Source organism: Heterodontus francisci, chromosome 11 (genome assembly GCF_036365525.1).
Source record: "Heterodontus francisci isolate sHetFra1 chromosome 11, sHetFra1.hap1, whole genome shotgun sequence".
NCBI lineage: Eukaryota > Metazoa > Chordata > Chondrichthyes > Heterodontiformes > Heterodontidae > Heterodontus > Heterodontus francisci.
The window spans coordinates 94,318,133-94,345,575 of NC_090381.1; the positions used below are offsets into that span (position 1 = coordinate 94,318,133).

The window sequence follows — 27,443 nt, forward strand, 5'->3', positions numbered from 1 at the left end:
CCAAGTTTCAGAACATTTTTTTCCTAAATGCCCCTGTAACCTGGCCTTGAAATCACATACGTATGTACGTACGTATGTATGTACGAACTAGGAGCAGGAGTAGGCCACTTGGCCCCTCAAGCCTGCTCCACCATTCAACATGATCATGGCTGATCTTATTGTAACCTCAAATGTATTTGCTTCTGTGAAAGCTGAGGTTTTGTTCTTTGCATGAAACGCAAACAGCCTTTTGGTACCACATTTAAATGTACATGCTTGAAGTAGTAACCTAACGATCCATATTTGTCTGTCTTAGTCAGTGTGCAATTAATGAACCTCCAGCACAAGTTGATCCTCAAATAAACAAACTTCTGCCTATATAACACTTCACAACCTCAGGACATCTCAAAGTGCTTTACAGACATGGAAGTGCTTTTGAAGTGTAGTCACCATAGGAAATAGGAATGTGACAGCCAGTTTACACACGTTTCCTCAAAACAGCAATGAGAAAGTGATCAAAAAATTGGTTTAGCTGGTTGAGTGGTAGTAATTAGTTATTTTCATGTTATGTATTTCAAGGCTGCGAAACTTCTGTTTCTAGTAAATATAGGCAAATTCTATTTAACAAGCTCCACTTTGATCAGTGATGTGAAAGGTTGCATATCTGTGATGTCTCAAGACATTTATTTTTAACTTGCTGGTTGGCAGTATACCAACACAGGCAATGGAATTATGTACAAACCAAAATATAAATGGTGCCAAGAACATTCCAAATCCTTTCATGTTCATCCTTTTTTTTAATCAGAGCAGTTAATGGAAAATCTGTTACTCCAAAATGCTAGGTGTAAAAATTGATCTGGGCATCAATACACATTCTTAACAGTAAAACATTGTTTTCCTTGTACTGTATGCAGACTACACTGTACTTAAATTTAAGTCTTTATATGGAAATATAAAGACATTTTGAAATGTTATAAATTTATGAAACAATTAAGTATAAAGATTGACTGAATAGATTCTGAAATGATGGCTTTCCTGACCAGATTACATGATTCATTTCAATCTGCTCTTGCTACTCCAAATTGAACATTGACACAATGTCACCAAGTTTAAAAGTGAGAGTTTTGGTTGCAGTGTTGCCGTGTAAAATTAATCCTAGAGCACCTCTTGGAAGTAGTACATCTTTTGTCAGTGCACTCAATTGGACTGATTAAGGCATAATGAAAACCTTAACATGTCACTGCTGCCAAAAGCATTATATAAAAGTGTAGGCAACTGCAAGATGTAAGTACCTTCCATGATGATTTTCCCTAGTGTCTTAGCCAACATTGCTATCTTAACTAACTCCACAAAGGTAGATTAACTGGTAATTTGTCTCATGACTGTTTGTGGGGCCTTGTGTTAAAATGGCTGCCCTATTTTAACCACGTCAAATCTGCCACATCTAATTTATTCTGTGTATGCTTTTGGACTTTTCAGAGATGTGACAAGGTACTGTATAAATACAGACTAATGATTTTGTATGAAACTCACTTTTTCAGACGATTAAGTGATGTCTTAAAAAGGAAAAGATTGCCAAAACGTGTAACCAGGCGGACTAAGTATTCACCTCCAAGAGATGATGACAAAGTAGACAATCAAGGTATGACTGTTAAATTGTCATGGTGCATTACAGCTCGTGAAGAAATTGTGAATTTGGATTTGTCTGTACTCTGAAACTCTTGATGTATTTGTTGGGGAAAAATAGTATTGGGATATATGACTGAAGTTTGCGAGTTTAAGTGGCGAGGTACTGAATTCCACTTCTAGAATAATACTTGCTTGGGTCTGTGGAATTAACAGTTGTTAACGCTATGAAAGTGAAGATTCAAATCATTTTGTGTGTACATTTTGTGTTCAAATCTTTTTATTGTTGCATGGGATGTGGGCGTTGCTAGCATTTGTTTCCCATCCCTGATTGCCCTCGACAAGTGGCTTGCTAGGCTATTTCAGAGAGCAGTTAAGAGTCAACCACGTTGCTGAGAGTTTAGTGTCACATGTAGGCCAGACCAGGTAAGGACAGCAGATTTCCTTCCCTAAAGGACGATAGTAAACCAGATGGGCTTTTACAACAATCGATAAGTTTCATGGCACCATTACTGAGACTAGCTTTCAGTCCCAGATTTTTATTAATGAATTGAACTTAAATTCCACGAGCTGCAATGGTGGGATTTGAACCTGTGTTCCCAGGGCATTAGCCTGAGCCCCTCGATTGCTAGTCTAGTGACATTACCACTATGCCATTGGCTCTCCAATCTTATGACTGATTTGGTGAGACTTTAATGTGGAATAGGTTTGAGAGGTGCTCTGCTGTAATCAATGTGTGATAGCTGAACCTGTAATTCATTGACTCAGTAAATATTGAATAGGTTTTGGAATAAATGGATCAGTTGTTTAATTTCCTTATCTTAAAGTTTGAATCCACCATTCCCTTGTCACAGTGCAGGTGGATGCGCCCAAGATTATCATGTTGCTATGGAGACGATTCTGGGTCCAAGGCAGCTAGACCATGGTTGGGGGATGCATTTGAGAACTTGTCTAAGCTCTTCAGAGCACTCTGGGTTGCCACCTTTATTTTGATTTTCTTAATGGCGTGTACCATTCTCATCTGATTGTTTAAAAATAAATTGGCTGCTAAATAAATAAATCTGTTGATTGACCAAAGCAACACTGGATGTTAGATGTGCATTTGCAACAGATTTGGCTACACCAGAAGTGACCAGAATGAGAGATTATGCTTCATGATCTGTTTGTAGCATTCTTTTGTTTTCCTGCATCTGTGGAACTTTGCCTTTTGTTAGAAATTTGAACTTGATAGAAAGGTCCTTACGTGGAAAATTGTAACCATAATACTACCTCGTTACTAACATTTAATTTTTTATATAGCAAAGAGTCCTACAGCCACCCAGTCTCCCAAATCATCCTTCCTCGCAAGCTTGAATCCTAAAACGTGGGGAAGGCTAAGCACACAGTCCAACAGCAACAATGCAGAACCAGCACGCACGGCCGGAGTTAGTGGTATTGCACGGGTCACCCCAAAGGACACCATGTCCAATAACAGGTATTTGATTATTCTCATTTACTTTTTCCATAGGAAATATCTAGGAAGCATTAACTCTGATGTCTCAGTTTTAACTCAACAATTATTTTGTGTACTGTTGTACACCAATTTAATTGCCGCTGCCGTTGGGTTTAGTTTGGAGGAGGGGGTGGGGGAATTTGGAGGAGGGTGGGGGGGTGGTGGGGGGGATGAGGGGGGGCTTGGAGGAGGAGGAGGCGACAGTCATTTTATTTATGGCAAAGGCGACCATTCAGCGCCTCAAGTCCATGCCAGCTCTCCACGGAGCTATGCAGTCAGCTCCATTCCCTAGCTTGATCCTTGTAGCCCTGCAAGTCTGTTTCTTTCAGGTGGTCATCCAACGTCCTCTGGAAGTCCTTAATCGTCTCCGCTTCCACCATCCTTGTGGGCAGCGCGTTCCAGGTTATTACCACCCGCTGAATTTTTTTTAAAAAGTACTTCCTCATATTCCCCCTGCAGCTTTTGCACAAAACTTTCAATCTGTGTTCCCTAGTCCTAGAGGGGTGGCAGGGAAGGGGGTGGTAGTTGAAGAGAGAACGAGAGCCCCACACAAATGAGCTGGGGAGGGGGTGGGGAAGAGAGATCAAGGTCTCTCTTGACAGACTGACTTCTATACAGAATACTTTGCTTCGTTACATCAAGTGTGCGAGCAGAGATTGGCTACTTACGCAAGCGAAAACATTGCTAGGTATGTCACTAAATCAATTTTCAATGCAGTGACGAGAAAATAAGTAAATAAATTGGTCTCATTTCAGGCTTCTTCACGACAATGCGCATTTGTTGCTTTTATGAGTAAGAAGTTTTTAATGCCTTTATCTTTCGAAATTTGTTCACTGGCCCCCCCGGGCTGAGCAAAAATTGTAATGTGGCCCTCCGCCTGAAAAGGATGCGCAACCTTGTGTTAAACCTATTGCAGTTGATGCCTTTTTAGTTATTTAAAGAATTTTGCTCTTGCTCAGATACTTGTTTGTATGTTCACCTAAACCAATGATCTCCTGGCTGAAACTAGCTGGTTACTAGCACCACCTAGTTTTCATAGTAATCAATACTGTATTCAATATCCACAGTCCCTAGTTTTTCACCTCTTGCTGACCTAACTGGGTGTGAGCCCACTATACTGTTCAATGTTCCTTCAGTGCTCTCTACTGCAGTTGTTTCTCTGCTGTCTCCTGGGAGCAAAAGGCATGGATCAGAATGCAATAGATGCAAAGTAGTGAAGATCATCTAACTTCCGCAGTGTTAAAAATTTAATGTCCCATTTTTAGGAACATAGGAGCGGGAGTCGGCCATTCAGCCAGCTGAGCTTGCTCTGCCATTCAGTTACATCATGGCTGACCATCTATCTCCATGCCACTTTCCTGCATTATCCCTATATCCCTTGATATCATTAGTGTCTAGATATCTATCCAGTTCTGTCTTGAACATGCTCAATGGTTGAGCTTCCACAGTCCTTGGGTAGAGAATTCCAAAGATTCACCGCCCTCTGAGTAAAGAAATTCCTCCTCATCTTAGTATCAAAATAAGGGGCAGGCCATTTAAAGACTATGTCCTCTGGTTCTATCAGCCAGAGGAAGCCTTGTATCTACATCCACCCTGTCATGCCCTGTAAGAATTTTGTAAGTTTCATTGATCATCCTTTGACACTCGAGAATGCACGCCCAGTTTCCTCAATCCCTCCTCATAAGACAATCCTGCCATCCCAAGGATTAGTCTGGTGAACCTCTGTTGCACTCCCTTTATGGCACGTATATCCTTCCTTAGGTGAGTGTTTGTTTTTCTCTTGAAATTGGCAGGATTTGTATATGAAGGAGGAACTTTTTTGGAAGAATGCTGAAAACTGTTGAAAATATTAAACTACTAATTTGAAGCATTACTGGCATGGTGCATTGTGGGGGATGGAGAGAACTGGAACTAAGTGACATTTTGGTATGTTTTAGTATTAGCGTTGGATTTTAAAAGACCTTTTTCTTTCAGAGAGAAGATAAAAGTATGGATAAAAGAGCAAGCCCATAAATTTGTTGACCGTTACTTCACCTCAGAGAATGTCGATGCAAGCAATCCAGCACTGAATGTACTTCAGAGACTTTGCTCTGCCACTGAACAACTCAGTTTGCAGGTCTGAATCAAATGTTTTTGAAAAACTATACGAATGGTTAATTTGGATCACCGTCTGCAACTTAAATGTTTGTGTGGCTGTCTTAACGGTGGTATTCTTGGATTCCTATCTTGAGTACCACAGGTTGTAATCTTTGTACACAGAAATCATCAAATCCAATTCTTTTATTATTTCCCTCCTGTGCCCACCTATCTCACATGATCAAACTCTTGTTCAGCTCCTGAATTACAAGTAATGTGCACTTATACTTTTTCTACATTCTTCATCTTTTGGAAATGGTGTTCACTAAAACTGAGCTGGGAACTTACCTGTGTAGGTGAATTGGTGGAGAAAACCAGCTTCCTTTAACTCTGATAAAAGCAGTTGTATTTTTAATGGCGCCTTTCACATCAGGATGCCCCGAGCACTTCAGAGCCAATGATTACTTTTGAAATCTAGTCGCTGTAGTAACATAGGGACCTTCAACAACCAATTTGAGTACAACAGCAACAAGATAACTCACCAGATAAACTATTTTGTTAGTATTGGTTGAGGGTTACAATCTGTTGACACTGGTAGAACACTCCTGCTCTTGGGATAGCGCCTTCATCTCTTTTGCATCACCTGTGAGAACTGATGGGGCCTCAGTTTAACATCTCATTGTAAAGATAGCGCTTTTGACAGTACAGTAGACCCTCAGTACTACATTAGCAATCAAGTAATATAATAACAAAAACAATTGCACTTTACTTGCACAGAATTACTTGGAAATCACCACACAAACAAGAAATTGAGACCTGACAGCTCATGTTTGTGTTTATCTTCGACATGAAAAGTTCTTGTATCATTTGATTCATCTTTCTTTCATGTTGATATGGTCACTGCTTCAGTCATGAACTTAAATGTTTTATCTCCCCCCTCTCTAAGCAGTTTTTTTCCCATTTCCTTCCTTTTGGAGAATGCAAACTTCAGACCATTATTAAACAACTTGGAGTGAAGGCCACCTTTCCAAGATGGGCCTGCCCTTCTAGAAACGTTGAGGGGAAGCAGAGTCCCTCATAAAATTTAAATAGTGCATAAATATCCAGAATAAAGAAAATATAAAGAAGTTCCATTCTCCTGACCAAGTGCTAAGATGTTTCAGCAAGCTGACACAGGCACAAGGAGCTGATTGGCTGCCTTGGGTGCTGTAAGAATTGTGATCTTCTCTGCCAGACGTTGGTGCAATTTTGGTTCAAATGAAGGTTGTTGCTTAGTATACCTTCCATCTTTCTCAATCTAGCCAATACCCAAAATTTTGAACATCTTCCTTTGGGTGCTGTTAAGCTATGTACTGAAGATTCTAAACTTCCCCTCTGCAAGAAATGCAGCTTCACACACAGTCATAGAGAGATATAGCATCAAAACAGGCCCTTCGGCCCACCGAGTCCGCGCCAACCATCAACCACCCATTTATGCTAATCCTACATTAATCCCATTTTCCCCCTCTCATCCCCACCTTCCCTCAATTCTCCACCCACCTACCTACACTAGGGGCAATTTTTTTTTACAATGGCCAATTTACCTATCAACCCGCAAGTCTCTGGCATGTGGGAGGAAACCGAAGCACCCGGAGGAAACCCATGCGGTCACAAGGAGAACTTGCAAACTCCGCACAGGCAGTACCCAGAACCGAACCCTGGTCTAACCACTGCGCCACTGTGCTGCCCTGGGAGTGATCCTGAGATCACCCTTAATGTCTCGCTCTTGAACTTTAATGTGGCATACCCCATAATATACATCTCTCCAGCAACTGCCCCTTGATTTTTAATGGTCCAGTGATGCACCTGGCACATATTCTGCAGTTAGTGCCTTTGGTCATCTTTCAGGCCAAATTCTGGAAGCACTGTCTTTAAAGTGGAAGAGTTGCACCCGGTTCAACTTGCTCTTGTTCTGTGCATCATTGAAGATGCTTAGGATGCAAGCAGGGCTCAGGAATAGCAGATCTCTTGACATAAAATGGAAGCCTAACAAATGGTATTTTTTGTATTAAGAGTCTGTATGGAAAGTATTCCCTCTGTCATTTCAAGTTGCATGCCAATTATATGCAAGTCATTAATTCTCCTTTAAATGCATGTAGTAATTACTATTTTGCACACAGTTATTTAAGCTGTATTGTTTTAACTGTAGAACCCTGTATGCAAACTAAATATTTTCTTCCAAAGGTGGATGGTGGGATTGAGTGCCTTTTAGATATCCGCTCAATAGTCTCTGAGTCCGACGTGTCCTCCTTCGAAATCCAGCACAGTGGTTTTGTAAAACAGTTGCTGTTGTATTTGACTTCAAGAAGTGATAAAGACCTCGTGAACCGACATGTCCGATTGAGAAGGTTCCTCCATGTTTTCTATGGTTGTCCAGTGAGTACTAACTTCTAATTTCAAACTGTTTATAATTTCTTTGCTAGCCTATCTAGTAGCACCAAATCTGGTTCAATTAATGCCAGTCTTAAACTCATGATATGCTGGACAACACTCTCCTTGTGAATTAAGTGAGACTTATTTAAGCAGCCAGTTGTTTCAAATAGGTTATGAAATTCATGGGAAAATGTATTGCATTAGCCATATGGTAGATAGCAAGAAGGATAGCTGTAGGCTACAGGAAGTTATCGATGGACTGGTCAGGTGGACAGAAAAGTGGCAAATGGAATTCAACCTGGAAAAGTGTGAGGTGATGCATTTGGGGAGGTCAAACAAAGCAAAGTAATGCACGATTAATGGGAGAATACTGAAGTGTCGAAGTGAGGGACCCTGGAGTGAATGTCCACAGATCCCTGAAGTTAGCAGGGCAGGTTGGTAAGGTGGTTAAGAAGGCATTTGGAATCCTTTCCTTTATTAGCCGAGGTATAAAATATAAAAGCAGGGAGGTTATGCTGGAACTGTATAAATCATTGGTTAGGCCACAACTTGAGTACTGTGTGCAATTCTGGTCACATTACAGAAAGGATGTAATTGCATTAGAGAGGGTGCAGAGGAGATTTATGAGGATGTTGCTGGGACTGGAAAAATGCAGCGATGAGGAAAGATTGGATATGCTGGGGTTGTTCTACTTGGAACAGAGAAGGCTGAGGGGAAAGCTGATTGAAATGTACAAAATTTTGAGGAGCCTGGATAGAGTGGATGTGAAGGACCTGTTTATATTAGCAGAAAGATCAGCGACGAGGGGCATAGATTTAAAGTGATTGGTAAAAAGATTAGAGGGGAGATGAGGAAAACTTTTTTCACCCAGATGGTGGTGGGGGTTTGGAACTCACTGAAAGAATCTTCTTTGGCCTCCTTGTCTTGAGAGACAATGGGTTAAGCGCCTGGAGGTGGTCAGTTGTTTGTGAAGCAGTGCTTGGAGTGGCTATAAAGGCCAATTCTAGAGTGACACTCTTCCACAGGTGCTACAGATAAAATTGGTTGGCGGGGCTGTTACACAGTTGGCTCTCGCTTACGCTTCTGTCTTTTTTTTCCTGCCAACTGCTAAGTCCCTTCGACTCGCCACACTTTAGCCCCACCTTTATGGCTGCCCGCCAGCTCTGGCAATCACTGGCAACTGACTCCTACGACTTGTGATCAATGTCACAGGACTTCGTGTCGCGTTTGCAGACGTCTTTCAAGTGGAGACATGGACGGCTGGTGGGTCTGAAACCAGTGACGAGCTTGCTGTACTATGTGTCCTTGGGGATTCTGCCATCTTCCATGTGGCTCACATGGCCAAGCCATCTCAAGTGCCGCTGGCTCAATAGGATGTATATGCTGGCGATGTTGGCCGCCTCAAGGACTTCTGTGTTGGAGATACGGTCCTGCCACCTGATGCCAAAGATTCTCCGGAGGCAGCGAAGATGGAATGAATTGAGACGTTGCTCTTGGCTGACTTACGTTGTCCAGGCCTCGCTGCCGTAGAGCAAGGTACTGAGGACACAGGCTTGATACTCGGACTTTTGTGTTCCGTATCAGTGCGCCATTTTCCCACACACTCTTGTCCAGTCTGGACACAGCAGTGGAAGCCTTTCCCATGCGCTTGTTGATTTCTGCATCTAGAGACAGGTTACTGGTGATAGTTGAGCCTAGGTAGGTGAATTCTTGAACCACTTCCAGAGCGTGGTCGCCGATATTGATGGATGGAGCATTTCTGACGTCCTGCCCCATGATGTTCGTTTTCGTGAGGCTGATGGTTAGGCCAATTTCGTCGCAGGCAGCCACAATCCTGTCGCTGAGTCTCTGCAGGCACTCTTCAGTGTGGGATGTTAATGCAGCATCGTCAGCAAATAGGAGTTCCCTGATGAGGACTGTCTGTACTTTGGTCTTCGCTCTTAGACGGGCAAGGTTGAACAACCTGCCATCTGATCTTGTGTGGAGGAAAATTCCTTCTGAAGACTTAAACGCATGTGAGAGCAGCAGGGAGAAGAAGATCCCAAACAGTGTAGGTGCGAGAACACGGCCTAATTTCACGCCACTCAGGATTGGAAAGGGGTCTGATGAGGCGCCGCTATGCTGAATTTTGCCTTTCATATTGTCATGGAATGAGGTGATACTTATTTATTTTTTATTTATTTTATTTAGAGATACAGCACTGAAACAGGCTCTTCGGCCCACCGAGTCTGTGCCGACCATCAACCACCCATTTATACTAATCCTACATTAATCCCATATTCCTATCACATCCGCACCTGTCCCTATATTTCCCTTAGTAGCTTTGGTGGACATCCGATCTTTGCTAGTAGTCTGAAGAGACCACGTCCGCTGACGAGGTCAAAGGCTTTGGTGAGATCAATGAAAGCAACGTAGAGGGACATCTGTTGTTCGTGGCATTTCTCTTGTAGCTGGCGAAGGGAGAACAGCATGTCAATGGTGATCTCTCTGCTCGAAAGCCACATTGTGCCTCAGGGTAGACACGCTCAACCACCTTCTGGAGCATGTTTAAAGCGACTTGAGCAAAGACTTTCCCCACTATGCTGAGCAGGGAGATTCCACGGTAGTTGTTGCAGTCACCGCGGTCACCCTTGTTCTTAGAGGGTGATGATATTGGCATTGCGCATGTCCTGTGATACTGCTCCCTCATCCAGCACGGGCAAAGCAGTTCGTACAGTGCTGAGAGTATAGCAGGCTTGCCACTCTTGATTATTTCAGGGGTAATGCCGTCCTTCCCAGGGGCTTTTCCACTGACTAAAGAATCAGTGGCATCACTGTGTTCTGATTTTGTTGGCTGTTCGTCCAGCTCATCCATGACCGGCAGAATCTGGGCTGCATTGAGGGCAGTCTCAGTGACAACATTTTCCCTGGAGTACAGTTTTAGGTAATGCTCCACCCAGCAGTCCACTTGCTTGTGTTGGTCAGTGATTGTGTCCCCTGATTTAGACTTGAGGGGGGTGATCTTCCTGATGGTTGGCCCAAAAGCTCTATTAATGCCATCATACATTCCTCTGATGTTTCCGGCGTCGGAGGCCAGCTGGATATGACTGCATAGGTGTTGCCAGCAGTCATTTGCACAGCGCCTGGCTGTTCTTTGTGCAGTGCTTCTGGCTGCTCTAAGTGCTACGGATGTTAACTCGCTGGGGGCTTTCTTGTAGTTCAGCAGTGCAATGTGCTTGGTGGCTATGACGGGTTCCAGCTCTTCAAAGTGAGAACGAAACCAGTCTGTATTCTTCACGTGTTTGCCATTGGTGGTCATTGCTGAGTCATAGATGGCGTCTCTGATGTGGGCCCACTTGATCTCCGCATCCCCTGTAGGAGTGTTTTGAAGGGCTTTTTCAAGTGTATTTAGAAACTTATCTAACAGCTGTGGATATGAAATTTTGCTAGTGTTGATGCGCGGGCGGCCCTTCTGCTTGGAGTGATGCAGCTTCTTTGGTTTGAGTCTAACCTTGCTGCACACCAGGGAGTGGTCAGTGTCGCACTGTGGAAGCTGCGTGTGATTTGAATGCTGTTTAAAAAGGTTCGCCTTGTGACGATGAGGTCCAGCTGGTGCCAGCGATGTGATCTTGGGTGCCTCCAAGAAACCTGGTGACTGTTTAGTATGAAAGAACGAGTTGGTGATGCAGAGGTTGTGATAGGTACACAACCCAAGCAGTCTGTCCATTCTCATTCATCCTTCCAATGCCATAGCGCCCAAGGAAGGAGGGCCATGAGTCATGGTCGGCCCCATCTACTCATTTAAAAGGTGTCTAGATGAGCACCTCAAGTGCCATAACCTGCAGGGCTTATGGACCAAATGCTGGAAGGTGGGATTAGACTAGGTGGCTCATCGTTTTGGCTAGCGCAGACGCGATACGCCAGGTGGCCTCTTTCTGTGCCTTATACTTTCTATGATTAATGAAAATAGCGTCAACTGATGCGTCAGTGTTGATCAGTAGTGAGACACTGTTGTGATGAAATGCTTGTCTGTGTTAAGTGACTGGGGAAACATTATCAAGACTGCAGTTCTTCAAGAGGTTGCTCCGTCACCATCTCAAGGCAACTAGGAATGGATAGTAAATATGGCCTTATTAGCATCACCCACCAGATTAGTTAACAAGTCTCTAAGCAGGCTCTGTTGGCCTCCAGAATGAATTGATTGTCAAGTTTGTTGTATTTTGTACATTGCAAGACTGATTCTGTCCACTATTTTACAGATGAGCTAAAATTAACTTAAGCATTAGTGACTGACCCATGAGTCCATATAAATAACTGTAGAGTTTAAAATCTTAAGTACTTCAGAGATCAAGCCATGTCTGTGCTTGGGTATTTAAAAAAAAAAGGAAACTGCAGGCTTCGGGTGATTCATCGGAGTTGAAAGTTTCCCCTCCCAGTGTCAGCACATGTTTAACCACCCTGTCCATTTCCCATGGTGTTATTTGATCAGATAGGGACTGTTTATATTTGTAATGACTTCTACAATGCAATCTACTGTCTATTACAGGTAACCTCTCAGTACAACTTACACTAAAAATAAAAATGCCTTCTGTACCTTTCCCTGTGTATTGTGGAGTCCCCATCAGCATCCTTAGGTTATCACTTGCCAGCCGCTTAACTGGACCAGCCAAATCAACAGTTTAGTTGCGAGAATACAGTAGGCCAGAGATTGGGTACTCTGGCTCAAATCCTAACTATTTATAAGTCTCCAGTCTGCAATGATGTTAAATATTCGCCATTCACGTAGATGGGTGGAACTGCAGTAACACTACAAGATTGGCACCATCCAGGACACACCAGTTTATTTAATCAGTGCCCTTGTCACTGGACTGTATCAAAGTCTCTATCACTGATGCAGCAATGTTCCTATGTACCATTTATAGGATGCACTGCAGCAACTTTTCAATGCTGTTTTTACAACACTTCCCTCTTTAGTAGCCTCTGACACTTAATGACTTGGATATAAGTCACTTCTTTCATTGCTGTATCAGAATCCTGGATTTCCTGCTTAACATAATCATGGGAGTGCCATGAGCACAAGAATTACAGCAGTTCAGGAAAAAGACTTGCCATCATCCTAACACAAGGAGGGATGGGCAATAAATGCTGTATTGGCAGTGATGTGCACATCCTTGGGGGTGGGGGGGGGGAGGTGGTGGGGGGAAACTGACAGCCATGTTGCATTGCTGAGCAACAGCAATAGTTTAATTTGGCTGGCAGTAGCCATGTATTTTGGCCAGTTGTTCTGCTATTTAAAGTTACTGGTGCAGGTTCGTGGTCAGGGTAAAACCTGGAGTTAAGAAATTTGCTAATGCCTAGGAAGTACTGCATGTACGTTTTAAGAGGGTGATAACTTTGAGTGGAGTGCCTTTATTAGGTCCTCATTTTTATCTGTTCGATTAACTGACCTGGGTTCAATGCAGACTGGTAAAATTCTCACTATATTGAAGTTGGAAGAGGGAAGGTGCTACAATCTGAGGAGGCTGCACACTTACAAATTGATTTGAGTAAAATATTTAAATGAAAGATATGGTGACATTTAAAATGTTGGTATTTTCCAAATTTCTTGGCTGTTCTGGTACAAATGGAGGTCTGACTAGCTTGCCAACACTAGTTTGAGATATATATGTCTGCAAACTGCCTGCTTCTTCAGACTTGGCCATAGCTTGTTTCCTCAGTTCTCTTCCTCCTAGCAATGTGGTTTTAAAACATTTGAATGAAAGTTAAGACTGGTAATTTTCTGTTGAGGGAAATCTGCATGTCAGCTTTCAAAACCTCGAACTCTGCCTGTTCACTCTCCTTCCAACTGAGGGGTGCACATATGCAGTGTCCAGCCAGAGGTGAGAAAATATAGCATCAAAAACAAATCCCAACAAAGGCCTGATCTACAGACCCAGGACCAAATCACAGTGCAAGTGCTCAGTGGGAAAGTATATTTCTTCTTATGATTCTTGGTAATGCTATTTCATTCTGCTGATTTAACGGTTTATATCTTTTATTTTTTACTGTACATTTTGGTTTCTTGGTGCAGTCAAGATCACTGCTTAAGGAAAAATTGAGTGATTTTTGGCTGATGGTTTTTCTTACTCATCGTGTATTTGGTTTGTCTTTAGTGGTCAATGCAAGCTTGTCATTTGAGGCAGAATTCGTTGACCAACAGATTTGTGACACACTTGAAAAATCTGATGCTGTAAATACAAAATATACCTCTTTTAATTATGTAGGTACATTGCCATGGTGTTTTGGTGTTTTTTGTTGGCCAAGGATTTGTAGACTTGCATTTTTCTCCACTTCCAACATCACAGGACATCAACTGATAGGTTACAATATGAACAACAGGATCGAGTAGCTTGCTAAGTATTCCTTCTGTCACAAGCCTGTTTATAACTTAGCACACTTACAGAATGTAATATAAGTTGTGAGTACTACGTGTACTATTAAGTTGAAAGCTCTCTGCCCTCAAATGGACGACTGACTCAAAGCTTTCAGCTGCCTGTCTTTCAAACTGTTCTGTCTCAGGAGAATTTTTTGAATGTTGGCTAGATCACTGCTGTACCAGGTGTTGATTGTAGCTCCTCCCATATAACTTTTTTCAAAATCTGGTCAATCAAGAAATATAATTGTTAACTGAAGGAATGTTAGCTCTGAAGATTGGAGAGAAATATAATAATTTGAGGATTATGGATTTTTATATACTTCAAATCTAACCTTGCAGCCTCCAGGCGAAGAACCCCTTGGTCGACTAGAACCTCTTGGCAATGGGCCTTTACTTGCACTGGTGCACAAAATGAACAACTGCCTGAGCCAGATGGAGCAATTTCCAGTGAAGGTGCATGATTTTCCAAGTGGGAATGGAACAGGAAGTAGGTATGTATTGTGTATTAATTTGACTTTGCTAAATGGAATGTTACAATTTAAAGGTCGGTATGTTAGGCAGTTAATATACAAAAAATAGGGTATAATATTCGGGGAGGGAAAGCCCATGGTTTTCCTGTGGAACCAGGCGCACACCTGCTACTATTCGCCCTCAAGGAAATTTAAAAAAAAAAGTTAACTACTTTCTGGCCCCACCTCCCCTTGTGCCAGGTTAACCTAGCAAAGAAGCCACAGCTTCCTTATGTAGGCCTTGGGAGGAAATTCCAGTCAGTCCTCCAATTAATGGTCGGAGTCCCATTTCATCTGCTCAAGTGGGGAGCCAGCGGGATTGGAGGGGCTAAGCTGCTGTGGCCATTTTAACCGCCTGCCCAACTGATTTTTGCCAGTGTTAAAATCAGCCTTTTACGGTTAGGAAGGCTGAAACTTGGAACGTGTAGTCTGTATCTAGAATTTGATACTATTCTGTGGGGTAATCTGATGGACCAAAAATATAACCCAGGATATTTTTGAAAGCGCTGTTTTGTCTTGTTAGGTTTATGTGCAGAGACCAACTGTTTGATATAATTGAAAGTTTTAGTTGCCTTTGCATTGTTTGTGTAATGTTAACAAATTCTGTAAATTAATGTCCATCAAAAAGCATTTTTCAATGTTTTTCACCCTTTGCAATTAAAAAGAAAAATCTTTGTTTTGTTCAACAGGGGATCACAGGCCTTGAAATTCTTCAATACACATCAGTTAAAATGTCAGTTGCAGAGACATCCAGACAGTACCAATGTCAAGCAGTGGAAGGGTGGTCCTGTGAAGATCGATCCATTGGCTTTAGTACAGGCTATTGAGCGCTATCTTGTCGTCAGAGGTGGTGGCTGCTTTATTTCTGTGTTAAGCAGTAAAACTTTATTTTCTTACCTTTTGTGTTGTGCTGCAGGCAATGTTCAAGTTTGATTATGCAGTAAAAATCCATGTGAAGGTAGTGGAGTTTTGGCAAAATAACAGTTGAATGTCTAAATTTCATTTTTAATTTAATGACGTTTTTGCAAAGAGGAAATGTAATTAATGCATTTCCTATTTTATAGATGGTATAACCTGCTTAACTCAATGTGAGTTTTTGATGTAGTATTTACATAGTGTTGTCAAATACTGACAATCAATGAAGAGCTAGACTAGAATTAAGAGAATCTGTTGAAAAGCTGGTTACTTTTTAAAACTGTGATCCTTCAGTCATGCAAGATGAAGGTCCTGAATCTGCAGTTTAGAAGTATTTTGTATTCTTAGTGGTTTGTTCTGATTGATTCTTTGATTTGCTACAAATCTAAGTACAGAGCATAAATCTGCCACAGATAAAGGGTGAAGGACAAGCCAATAGCATGTCCTTGGGTTGCTGTCAATGCTTCTTTGTAACTAGACAGTAGCAAATGGACAAAAATGAGCTAGTTTGACTTTGTTCTCCTAGTTGCAGGTATCTCAGCTAGGCTCTTCAATGTCTCACTAGCTGAAATTGAGATCTGTGTATACTCCTATCAAACAGTACACCTGTGTCCTGGCAGATCAATGTTTATATAGTTATGCTCCAACTTTGCATTTATTAGGTACCCAGATGCAGTAATTATCTTTACTAAAGAGAAGAATATTGGTGGAGAGGGAATCCTGAAGTGGTTGCAAACAATATTATGGATGAAAGGAAAATTTTGGAGAAGTTAGTTTGTCGAAAGGAAAGCAAAGCACTGGAGCCTGACCGAATACATCCTAGGATCCTGTGGGAGATGAGGGAGGAAATTGCCAGTGCCTTAGATATATGTTAGCAATGCTAAGTATGTGGATGTGTGCTGGAAGACTGAGGAATGATCCAAGTAGTACCCATTTTTTTAAAAAGGAGTTGGAGAAAATCTGGCAAATTGCAGGTCAATTATAACAGCTGTTCAAGGTTTTGTTTTGAAGTGCCTAAGAATGAAATTACTATGTGTATTGATCAAGATAAAGCTTGGCCAGCTTTGATTTTGAAAGAGACAATTCTGCTTGACAGACCTCAAAATTCTTTCACAAATTATGGACATGGTAAACGGGGGAAGTGCAGTGGATGTAACTGCATGTACTTTCGGATAGTCTTTGGCAAAGGTACCGCATGGGAGATTTCTCGAAGATTAACAGGTATAGAGTTAGAGGGAGGATACCAAATTCTATTCTAAATGGGTTGAAAGAGAGAAAACAATAGGCATAAAGAGCAGTTTGTCAGTGTGGGTTGTGGTGTCCCAAAGGGTTAAGTTCTGGGGCCATTTTTGTTTGATATATATATATATATTGAATATAGATGTAAGCCTCAAGAGGGTAGTGTCAAATATTTGTTGACAAAAAAATCTATGAATTCTTTAGAAAACCAAAGGAAGCTGCACAGGGGTAGTGATGGGGAAAATTGACTTAAAAATTCAGTGTCACTAAATGTGATGTGATGCATTTTGGTTAAAAAGAACACTTCTCTGGAAGTAGGCTCAGTGATGTGAAAAGGGAGAATTTGAAGGTACAGGTTCACACGACATTAAAGGCAGCACCTCAGCTTGTTATGGTCATGAAAAGTTTATGGCCTTCTAGATTTTATCGCACTAAGCATAGAAGCTAAAAGCCAAATATTAATGATAAACCTACCACACTGCAGCCTCACAGCTCCAACAACCCAGGTTCGGTTCTGGGTACTGCCTGTGCGGAGTTTGCAAGTTCTGCCTGTGACCGCGTGGGTTTCCTCCGGGTGCTCCGGTTTCCTCCCACGTGCCAAAGACTTGCAGGTTGATAGGTAAATTGGCCATTGTAATTTAAAAAAAAAAAAAAAATTGCCCCTAGTGTAGGTAATTGGTAGGAGAATTGACGGAAGGTGGGGATGTGAGAGGGAAAATGGGATTAATGTAGGATTAGTATAAAAGTGGGTGGTTGGTCGGCGTGGACTTGGTGGGCTGAAGGGCCTGTTTTGGTGCTGTATCTCTCTGACTATAAAATCCCAAGACCTGAGAGTATTGCTTGTAGTATAGGAGTCCAAGTTATGGGGCGGGGTGGGTAGCGTGTTTGTGCTATTGAAGCTTGAGAGGTGAAAATACAAATTCACTAGGATTCTGCCCAGTATGAGGAAGTACAATTGTGAAATGTTGAAAATCTGGGGTTGGTTCCATTCGAACAATGCATATTGATGGATGATCTGTTTAAAACACTTCTATCTAGATGGATAGAAGCGCATGGCATCAAGTAGTTGGGTCTAGAATGAATGGCTATAGATACAAGATTAATAGATTTACAACTAAGCATGCGAAACCTGTTGTGAAAAATGTAAATTTCATTTATAGTGACTCATTTCCTCTTAAGCCCTTTCCCCAAAGGTTTATCAATATGGTGGTCAGAGTTCAGTTTTCGATGGAGATTCTTGTGTTTGAAATATTTTTCCCTGTCAGATATTTTGTTTCTATGCATCATCCCTGTCCAAAAAATCTATTGGTAGCTGCTCATATGTTAATTCTGAAGTCAGCAGCTTGGAGATTGAGCAGTGTTGCACTTGTTTTCCCCTCCCTCTCTGGCCTATGTTTGACACTTCCCCACAGTTGAACAGCCAAGCTCAGGAGCTTGAAATTGAGAAGGTTGGATGTAAGCCTGTATCCTACCAGTTTGCAGTTGGGGCTTCATTGCACCGCAGTTTTTGGTCAAGCTTCATTCTTGTTGCTTTGGTGTAGTTAGTCTTATCTCCAGCAGTCTATGGTTTTTCTAAGGTCTGAAACCAGGGGGGCTCATGTTGACATCACATTTCTGTAATTCAAGGATATGGAAGAATACGTGAGGAAGATGAAGACAGTGATGATGATGGTTCAGATGATGAAATTGATGAGTCATTGGTAAGTCTCTTTCTTGTGTTCGTAATCTAGAAATAACAGTAGTGTTTGTTGTCATCAAAGTTGATGATTGGGTCTGACGACCATAAAGGCAAAACTCGAGGGTAATGGTGCTGTTAACTGCTTGAGTTAATCCAACTGTTAACTTGCTTTGTAAGTAATAAGACTGGTGCTTCAGAAAATGTTGTAAATTGAATTATTCATACAACTGAATTATTTATACAACTGTTCATGTTTCCATATGATGTGTACATTCTTGATCACATTGCAAAACAGAATTTTATCACTGAGGCTTTCCTTTTGATATGGAAGGACTACTAGTATGAGAAGAGTTCAATAAAAAATAAAACTATTCATGCAGTCCTGGTTCAGTGTATCCATTGCATTAGTTCTGAAAGTTTTGCATTGGTGTCTGATCCTTGAAAGCAATGCTTGGGTACTCATTGTTTTGGAGAATTTCCTGCTATTATCTTGCTATTGGGCTGATGACTCTCTCCCACAATTGAATAGTCTCAAAAGTGGATCAGTTGTTTAGTCGTTGGTTGTTTTGGTCTAGGTAAAATTCAGATGTTATCTTGGAAGTCATGACTAATCCAGCTTCCCATAATAGATTTGGAGTATCAGTGGCAGCAGTTCTTTGCCTACTGTGTTCCTGGTTAAGTTTGATTTTATTTTTTCCTGCTGTTTTGTCTGGTGCCAGAATGTGGTGAAATCTTGATTTAAATAGTTGTTAAAACATGCTAATGTGCTTCTTTGCCACAAGATGGTGCAATTTTGATAGAGCAAGGCTAGATGTTGAAAGAATTGTAAGCTTGTTGAAGCATATTACATGCAATTTAGTGTAACTAAATAAATTCTGGAACAACCTTCAAATGAAATCACCTACATTTTTCCCTTTAAATGGTTTGTCCTGTCAGTTCCACAAATTGGTCTTTTCTTAATGTTCCTTGTGTCCTTGCACCTGTTACTGTATTCAAATATCAAGTGCTTTATAAATTGCAGGAGTATTTTAAAACCTACTAACAGGAGTAGGCTATTCAACTCCTCGAGCCTGATCCGCCATTCGGTGCAATCATGGTTGATCTGTATTCTAACAGCATCCATCCGCCTTGCCTCCATATCTCTTAATACCCTTGACTAGCAAAAATCTATGGATCTCAAGTTTAAAGTTACTCATGGAGCTAGCATCGACTGCTATTTTGGGAGAGGGTTTCACCTACATGTAAAGTGTTTCTTAACTTCTTTCCTGAATGGCCTTGCTCGGATTTTATGATTGTCGCTTTTGTCGAAGACTCTCCTGCAGGTTTCTCTCTCTTTACCCTAACAATTCTTATCAAAATTATTAAACTTCAAACAGATTGCAGCTTAACCTTCTCTATTGCAGGGAACACCAGCCTAGTTAGTAGTCTCTCCTCATAATCTAACACTCGCTAACCACCTGTTGAATTTGCAGTGTACTCCTTCCAAGGCCATTATATCCTTTCTATGTTGTGGTGCCCAGAACTTTATGCAGTGCTTCAAGTGTGCTTTAACTAGGGCTTTATACAGCTGAAGCAAACTTCCTCCCTGTCAAATATTCCAACCCTCTAGAGATGAAAGCTAACATTCCATTGCCTTTTTGTTTTTTGTTGCACCTGACTACTACATTTTAGTGATGTGCATACATGGATCCTTAAATCTTTTTCAACCTCCGCTATTCCTAGCATTTCACCATTGTTAGGACCAAGTGAGAAGGGGTCTAGAGGTTCCCTTTCAGCCTTTGCCTGGTTTAACCATAACCGGGTGTAAGCTTAGACAGTGTTTTAGCTCCACCTTCACTGCTCCAATTGTAAGGCAAAGCAATCAGACAGGTTTCCTTAGATTTAACCAAGAAAGGTAGAAGTTTATTAATCTTAAACTCTAATCCGGTCAATGACTGTGAATATGCGACGCGACCACGCTAGCATGCATATGCAATTAAACAGACGCAGATAGAGAAAGAAAAAGTAAAAAGAATAAAGGCAATATGTGTTAGATATTTACAGTCCTTTAAGTTCAGTGTGGAGTCTTTGGTTGCCACTAAATGGGGAAGTGGTGGCATAGTGGTAATGTCACTGGACTGGTAGCCCAGAGGCCCAGGCTAATGCTCTGGGGACATGGGCTTGAATCCCACCACGGCAGATGGTGAAATTTGATTTCAATTAATAAATCTGAAATTAAAAAAGCTAGTCTAGTGTGACCATGAAACCATTGTCGATTGTTGTAAAAAACCCATCTAGTTCACTAATGTCTTTTAGGGAAGGAGATCTGTCATTCTTACCTGGTCTGGTCTACATGTGACTCCAGATCGACAGCAATGTGGTTGACTCTTAAAATGCCCTCTGAAATGGCCACTCAGTTCAAGGGCAATTGGGGATGGGCAATAAATGCCAGCCTAACCAGCGACGCCCACATCCCATGAACGAATAAAAAAAAATCCCGCTGTTGGTTAGGGCCCAGTCACGCTTCAGCTTGTTTCAATGTCTGAGTCTTTTCTCTCGAGGTTTGTATGTCTTTTTCGTGGGTCTGGTGGCTTGGGAGAAAGTGAAAGAGTGGCTTCCTTGTTCCAGCTTCAGTTGCACTTCCTTCTGTTCCTTTCTCTGGCACAATTTAAAAAAAAACCCAGGTTGCTCAGCAGGTTAGTCATGTGACTAGCTCCTTATTTGGGAACAGTCTCTCCTGCGAGGTTTGTGGATTTCAAGGCTCTGTGGATGGGGTGTAGGACTGTCTCTTAGCGACAAGATGTGGTATCATTGTCAGACCAATCCCTGTTAATTGAATTAGTGAGCAATTCCTTTGTCTGTCCAAGCATTGTCTCAACATGCAAATGTTCTTCCAGCCAAATGTCTGGTGATCTTCAAACCAGTTATTACTTCACTCCAGCAACAGTTTAAAATCTATGTTCATATGACAAAAATTAATATGCCTCATTCTTGGCTGGTGGGGGTCTGCATGACACCATTAAAAAAAAAAATTACCATCCTTTCTTTGGTTTGAAACAAATGACCTAATAATTACCTGCATTGAAATCCATCTGCCAGAGTTTTGCACAGTAACTTAATCTATGACGGTCTCTAGTTTTGTGTTCTCATCTGACATGACTTATGCCACCGATCTTTGTGCCATTGCTAAATTTTGATATGACCTGTAAGGATAGGCTGACCAGAATCACACTTTCCTTCATACATTTAGCCTGATTCAACTTTGAAAGCCCACAGTATAGAAACCAAAAGAAGCACTGTTGTATCTCTCTATAGCTGGACTATAAGTGGATTTTAATGAGGTGAATTACTTTAACTGCTAATTTTAGAAGTGAGAAGTGGGCGGCGCAGTGGTTAGCACCGCAGCCTCACAGCTCCAGTGACCCGGGTTCAGTTCTGGGCACTGCCTGTGTGGAGTTTGCAAGTTCTCCGTGTCTGCGTAGGTTTTCACCGGGTACTCCGGTTTCCTCCCATCACCAAAAGACTTGCAGGTTGATAGGTAAACTGGCCATTATAAATTGCCCCTAGTATAGGTAGGTGGTAGGAGAATATAGGGGCAGGTGGAGACGTGATAGGAATATGGGATTAGTGTAGGATTAGTATAAATGGGTGGTTGATGGTCGGCACAGACTCGGTGGGCTGAAGGACCTGTTTCAGTGCTGTATCTCTAAATAAAAATAAAAAAATAAAATTAAAAAAATAAACTTGTAACAACACTTCCACTCCAAGCAATCTGGCAAGTGCAGCCTTGACCCTGATACGCCATTCTCCAATCAACCATAGCTACGACATATGCCTGGTTACAGTCTGTTAATCTGGCCTCCATTATCTGTCCTAAGCACTTAGACTTCAAGTGGGCTGTATACAACAGGTACCACTCTACCCAAATACAAGGTATAGGTTCTGACTATTTAAGTATGCTTCATTGAGAATCCTACCTGAGGCCCTGGGCCCAGCTTCAGACTGAACCTTAATTTCACCCCAGCTGCCTCTGCTCAATCTTCAGTAGGAATGAATCCACTGTTTCTGAACCTTAATTGCTTGCTGTTTTAATACAGAGCTAACTCATTTTGTCAATTTAGTGTTGCAATTGAGTTTTACTTCAAGGCTAACAAATTCTTGAAATAACTGCTTATAAGAATTGATTTACTACCATTTTGCTCTTTTTTTTTCTCTTAGGCTGCCCAATTCTTGAATTCAGGGAGTGTAAGGCACAGGCTACAGTTTTACATAGGAGATCACTTGCTGCCTTACAACATGACTGTTTACCAGGCTGTCAGACAGTTCAGCGTGCAAGCTGATGAAGAGAGGGAGTCCACGGATGATGAAAGTAACCCATTAGGAAGGGCAGGAATATGGACTAAGACCCATACAATATGGTATGTATTAGATGCATCCAGCAGTTTACTAAAAATTTGGTCCATTAATTTTGCCTGCTAATTCCTGTTGCCTTGTAATGTCTAAAAACTAAAGCTAAGCACTGGCCCACATCTTTCTGAAGTTTTTATGCAGCTGTTGTGGAAAATAACTGCAGAGTAAGTGTTTTGTACCCACCTTTAGACCACCAGTACTACTAGAGCATAAATACTGCACAAATGTGATCAGAGATTTCACTGATTCAAAGTCAACAGCAATGGTTTGTGGTATTTCAAAGACTACAAACCAAATGTTTGTGCCTTGTGCTGGCTGGTGTATTTTCTCTACTGTGGGGCCTGCGTCCATGTGATTCTTGCCAATGCTAGTGCGAAATACTGCAGATGTTGGAAATCTGAATGAAAAATGCTCGTAGTACTCAGGTCTGGCAGTATCAGTGGAGAGAGAAACAGTTAATATTTCAGGTGGTTGATCTTGCATCAGAACTGACCAAAGGTTCTGACGAAATGTCATTTGCCTCTTTCTCCACAATGCTGCCAGACTTGCTGAGTGTTTCCAGCAATTTCTGTTGCTGTTTGCCAATACTGCTTTAACTGTCACAAATACAAGCCAGAATTCACAATGTGAAGACTAATTGAGAGCATTATTGAATTTGTTTGCAATAGGTACAAGCCTGTGAGAGAAGAGGAGGAAGGGAATAAGGATACAGTTGGTGGGAAGCGAGGACGTGCTCAAACAGCACCCACAAAAACCTCCCCAAGAAATGCAAGGAAACATGATGAGCTGTGGCATGGTGAGTGCTTTGGTATATAAGAACATAAATAGGAGCAGGAGTAGACTATATGGCAGATCTCAATTCCACCTTCCCACACTATCCCCATATCCCTCAATTCCCTTAGTATCCAAAAATCTATCAATCTCTGCCTTGAATATGTTCAACGACTGAACATCCACTGCCTTCTGAAGTGGAGAATTCTAAAGACCCTCAACTGAGTGAAGAAATCTCTCATCTCAGCCCTAAATAGCTGACCCCTTATTCTGAGACTGATCCCTAGTTCTCGACTCCCCAGCCAGGGAAAACATCCTTCCAGTATCTACCCAGTAAAGTCCCTTAAGAATTTTATATGTTTCAATGAGATCACCTCTTATGCCAGAGAATACCTCCAATTTACTCAATTTCTCTTCAAAGGACTATTCCCTCAACCCATAGATCAGCCAAGTGAACTTTTTGTTGCATTCCCTCCAAGGCTATTATATCCTTCCTTGGGTGAGGAGATGGAAACTGTACACAGTACTCCAGGCGTGATGTCACTAAGGCCCTATACAATTGCAGTAAGACCTTTCACTCTTATACTCCAATGCCTTTGTAATAAAGGCTAACATAGCATTTGCATTCCTAATTGCTTGCTGTACCAGTGTTTTGACCAAGGCAGGAGTAGTGCATTCCCTCCAAGGCTATTGTATCCTTCCTTGGGTAAGGAATGCATTGTTCTAGTTCCACTTCTCCACAGGTCACAACATATATTTAAATTTTTTCTCCCCTACAGATATAGTCAATTATAGACTATTTTATCCCAGAATAAAATGCACCAAGTTTCTTTAGTAAGCAACAAAATTATCAGTTTATTATAAAACAAGTGTTAACTATAGATTGAAATATTAAAACTCCCTTTTTACTTTAGTCACGCTCTTGTTATGACCGACTGCTCCTGTCAAAGACTCCAATCAAGACGTACAATTCTGATTTATGGTGGGAGAGACGCACTGATAATTCAACTCTGTCACTCCGTAGATCACCTAACATATTATTTAAAACTTTCCAAATTAAACAAAGACCCAATCAGATTGTACCATCTATTCACCCCCGAATGAGGCTAACCAAATCGGATGTCTTTAAATCAACAAATTAACTCTTTAATTAGAAGAACTAAATTCTTAAACACTATGAAGATCTAAGCAACATTTAAAAATAGAAAAATTAGTCCTTGCAACTTTACAGTCCAATATTGCTTGAAGTCCTCACAGAATGTTGCTTGAAGTCCTCACAGTCGTCCGATGCGGGGAAAAAGTTCTTCCACAGTAAAACAGTCTGTAGGTGATGCTTTCCTTCTCTGGCGAATTTCAACAATTAACGACTTGCAAACTCTTTCAATGGAATCAAGCTGACTAGAGTTTTTGAGGGATAAAAGGTTGTCAGTCTAATTTCCCTTTCTTCAATTTAAATTACCAGAGATCTGTTTTGGCTTGACTTTTTTTTAGAATTTTGAGATAATCAGACTAAAATCCTATTCCTTCAGTTTAAATGGTTGACAGCTCTTTTTCAGATATGCTAAATGCCACAACTGTCTGTTTCCTCTGTGTGTTCTGTTAGAACAAACTGTCATCAACTGAAAGACAGTTCTAAATTGAATTATAACAAATGCACCCTTTGAGTCGCAGTCTCCAAATGGCTGGTTCTAACGGCAACCAAAAATGCACCTTTCTATAACTCCTGAGGCTTGCCGGTTCTTAAAGCAGTACTGATCCTCTGCAAACCTTAAAGGCAAACTGCATATTCCTGGGGGGGGGGAAATACAGGACCATGACTCCCTCTCCCTCTCATTCATATTTGCGTTTTAGAGCTCTATTATAAACAAAAGGACAAAAAAACGCGAGTTAAATACTTGCTAATTCTTGAAGAAAGAGAAGACATGGAAAAATGTCATTTGTTTTGATTTGGTGTCCCAAATGTGCATAGACAGGGTTTGTCCTAGAACAGTTCTTTTTAGGCGAGGTTGAAGATCAGTTTGGGTACGCTTCCAGGGAATGCAGCAACAGAGGTTTCAGGCACAGGTCTTACAGGAGGTACGCAGCTACAGTTTGTCTACTTATTGCTTTTCAGCTCTTCGAGAGTTGGAAAACTGATGGGCTTTTTCCAAACTGCTGGAACAGACGGAGTTGGGGTGGTTTTTTGTTCTTGGCAAGTTTTCTCCAACTGTCTTTTTCAAACCACTGTTAATCCCCAACCACCTTTTTCAACAATTCAAAGTGAAACCAGAAACATTCCAGACGTTATGCCTCCTGACCTCTATAAATCTTGACCTGTCACTTCTTTGTAGTCATCTCCCCGAGTCAAAAACAGCCTCTGCTGGTAATTATCTGCAGGCAGGTGCCTTCCAGTGCTTGTTTGTTTTCAAGCTCAGTCCAAAAACCTTCTGGTGACCTATTTTTTAAAAAAAGAGACAAAGTTCCAGCATCTATGGAATTTTTTTTCAATTTTAAAACACATTCTTAAAATTTAACAAAAAAAGGAAGCACTTGTAACAGCCAGCCTGTTAACAACCTGTGATTCATGTAGGATTATGTCCAGGTCTTTCTGAATACCAGTGTTTCCCAATCTCAGCCTTTTAATCTGCTTTTCCATTTTCCTACCAAAATGGGTAACTTCACACTTCCCCACCTTATGTTCCATTTGCCATGCCCTTGCCCGCACATTTAACATGTCTATATCCCTCTGCAGCCTCTTTGCGTCCTTCTCGCAGTTTACTTTCCCATCTTTGTGTAATCAGCAAACATGGATACGTTGCATTTGGTCCCCTCATCTAAGTCATTGATGTAGATTGGCATCAGGATTTGCAAAGAATTGATCCTTGTGGTACCCTGCTAGTTTCAGCCTGCGAACCCAAAAATGGCCTGTTTATTTCTATTCGGTGCTCTGCTTGTTAACCAATCCTTAATTGTATTAATATTACCCCCAATCCTTTGAGTCCTTATTGTGTGGTACCTTATCGAATGCTTTTAGAAAATTTAAATACACCACATCCACTAGTACCCCTTATCTACCCTGCTAGTTACAATCTCTAACTCCTAGCTTTGTCAAACATGATTTCCATTTCATAAATCCATGTTGCCTCCGTCTAATCAAATGAGTTGTCTAACTGCTCTGTTACCATTTCCCTAATAATAGATTCTAGCATTTTGCTTACTCTTAATGTTAGGCTAATTGGCCTGTAGTTCCCTGGTCTCCCCACCCCACTTTCTTGAATAGTGGGATTATCTTTGCTACATTCCAATCCATGAAGTCCTAACAGCATTATTGGTTGTATTAATTGTGACATATACTTAGAGGGTTATATGGATAATAGAAAAGTATAATTGGTGTGAAGTTGCAGGTAGAAGATATGAAGATTTCAAAACTGAATAAATCTGAAGCAAGTAAACAGGAACAAACTTTTGAACTAACCTCTATTTTGCTTTTGTAACGCATGCATTTATACTGTCTTAATAGCCATATTTTGACAATATTGCAGTCGGCAGGTTAGTGTAATTTCAGAAGTAATTTTTGAATAGTTCTATAGTTAAAATGAATAAGAATCTTTAAACTTCATTTTTATTGCTAATTTAAGACCTTTTTTCTCTTTTTTTTAAACTAAACTTGTAGGGGAGTTTTATTTAAAGCAAAGGTAAATTTGGAGAAAGCTAGTGAAAATTGGTTTTATTTTGAACCACTAAACTTCAAGTAAATCAGCAATGGTCGAACAAGGCAGTGTTTACACAATTCAGGCACTACTTCTGTGACCCTCAACAATGTCAAAAATATGTTCTGCAAATGGAAACTCCTCAACCTTCAGTTTAAGATCAGATTCTCTGCTATCTCTTCTCTGACTTTGTTCATTTATGGTACCCAGTGTTTTACTGAGTTCTATTTTTTTTAAGTACAAAATACTTTCTATAGTTAACTGACAATGTTCC

The 27,443-nt window shown here is 41.1% G+C and overlaps 1 protein-coding gene across 11 annotated transcripts in view; it reads left to right on the plus strand.

Moving 5' to 3' along the window:
- The window catches only part of trip12 (thyroid hormone receptor interactor 12), a 185,762-nt gene that overhangs the window by 130,580 nt on the left and 27,739 nt on the right, over positions 1–27,443 (plus strand). For 9 of the 11 annotated variants that reach the window (XM_068042545.1, XM_068042547.1, XM_068042550.1 and 6 more), the window contains 9 exons: positions 1,521–1,621; positions 2,905–3,079; positions 5,072–5,213; positions 7,397–7,588; positions 14,319–14,470; positions 15,178–15,365; positions 18,269–18,342; positions 22,518–22,717; positions 23,378–23,505. In XM_068042545.1, coding sequence (XP_067898646.1) covers positions 1,521–1,621; positions 2,905–3,079; positions 5,072–5,213; positions 7,397–7,588; positions 14,319–14,470; positions 15,178–15,365; positions 18,269–18,342; positions 22,518–22,717; positions 23,378–23,505 — 1,352 coding nt within the window. The remainder of the gene's footprint in view (positions 1–1,520; positions 1,622–2,904; positions 3,080–5,071; positions 5,214–7,396; positions 7,589–14,318; positions 14,471–15,177; positions 15,366–18,268; positions 18,343–22,517; positions 22,718–23,377; positions 23,506–27,443) is intronic. The other 2 variants (XM_068042551.1, XM_068042553.1) reach the window with 1 other exon arrangement.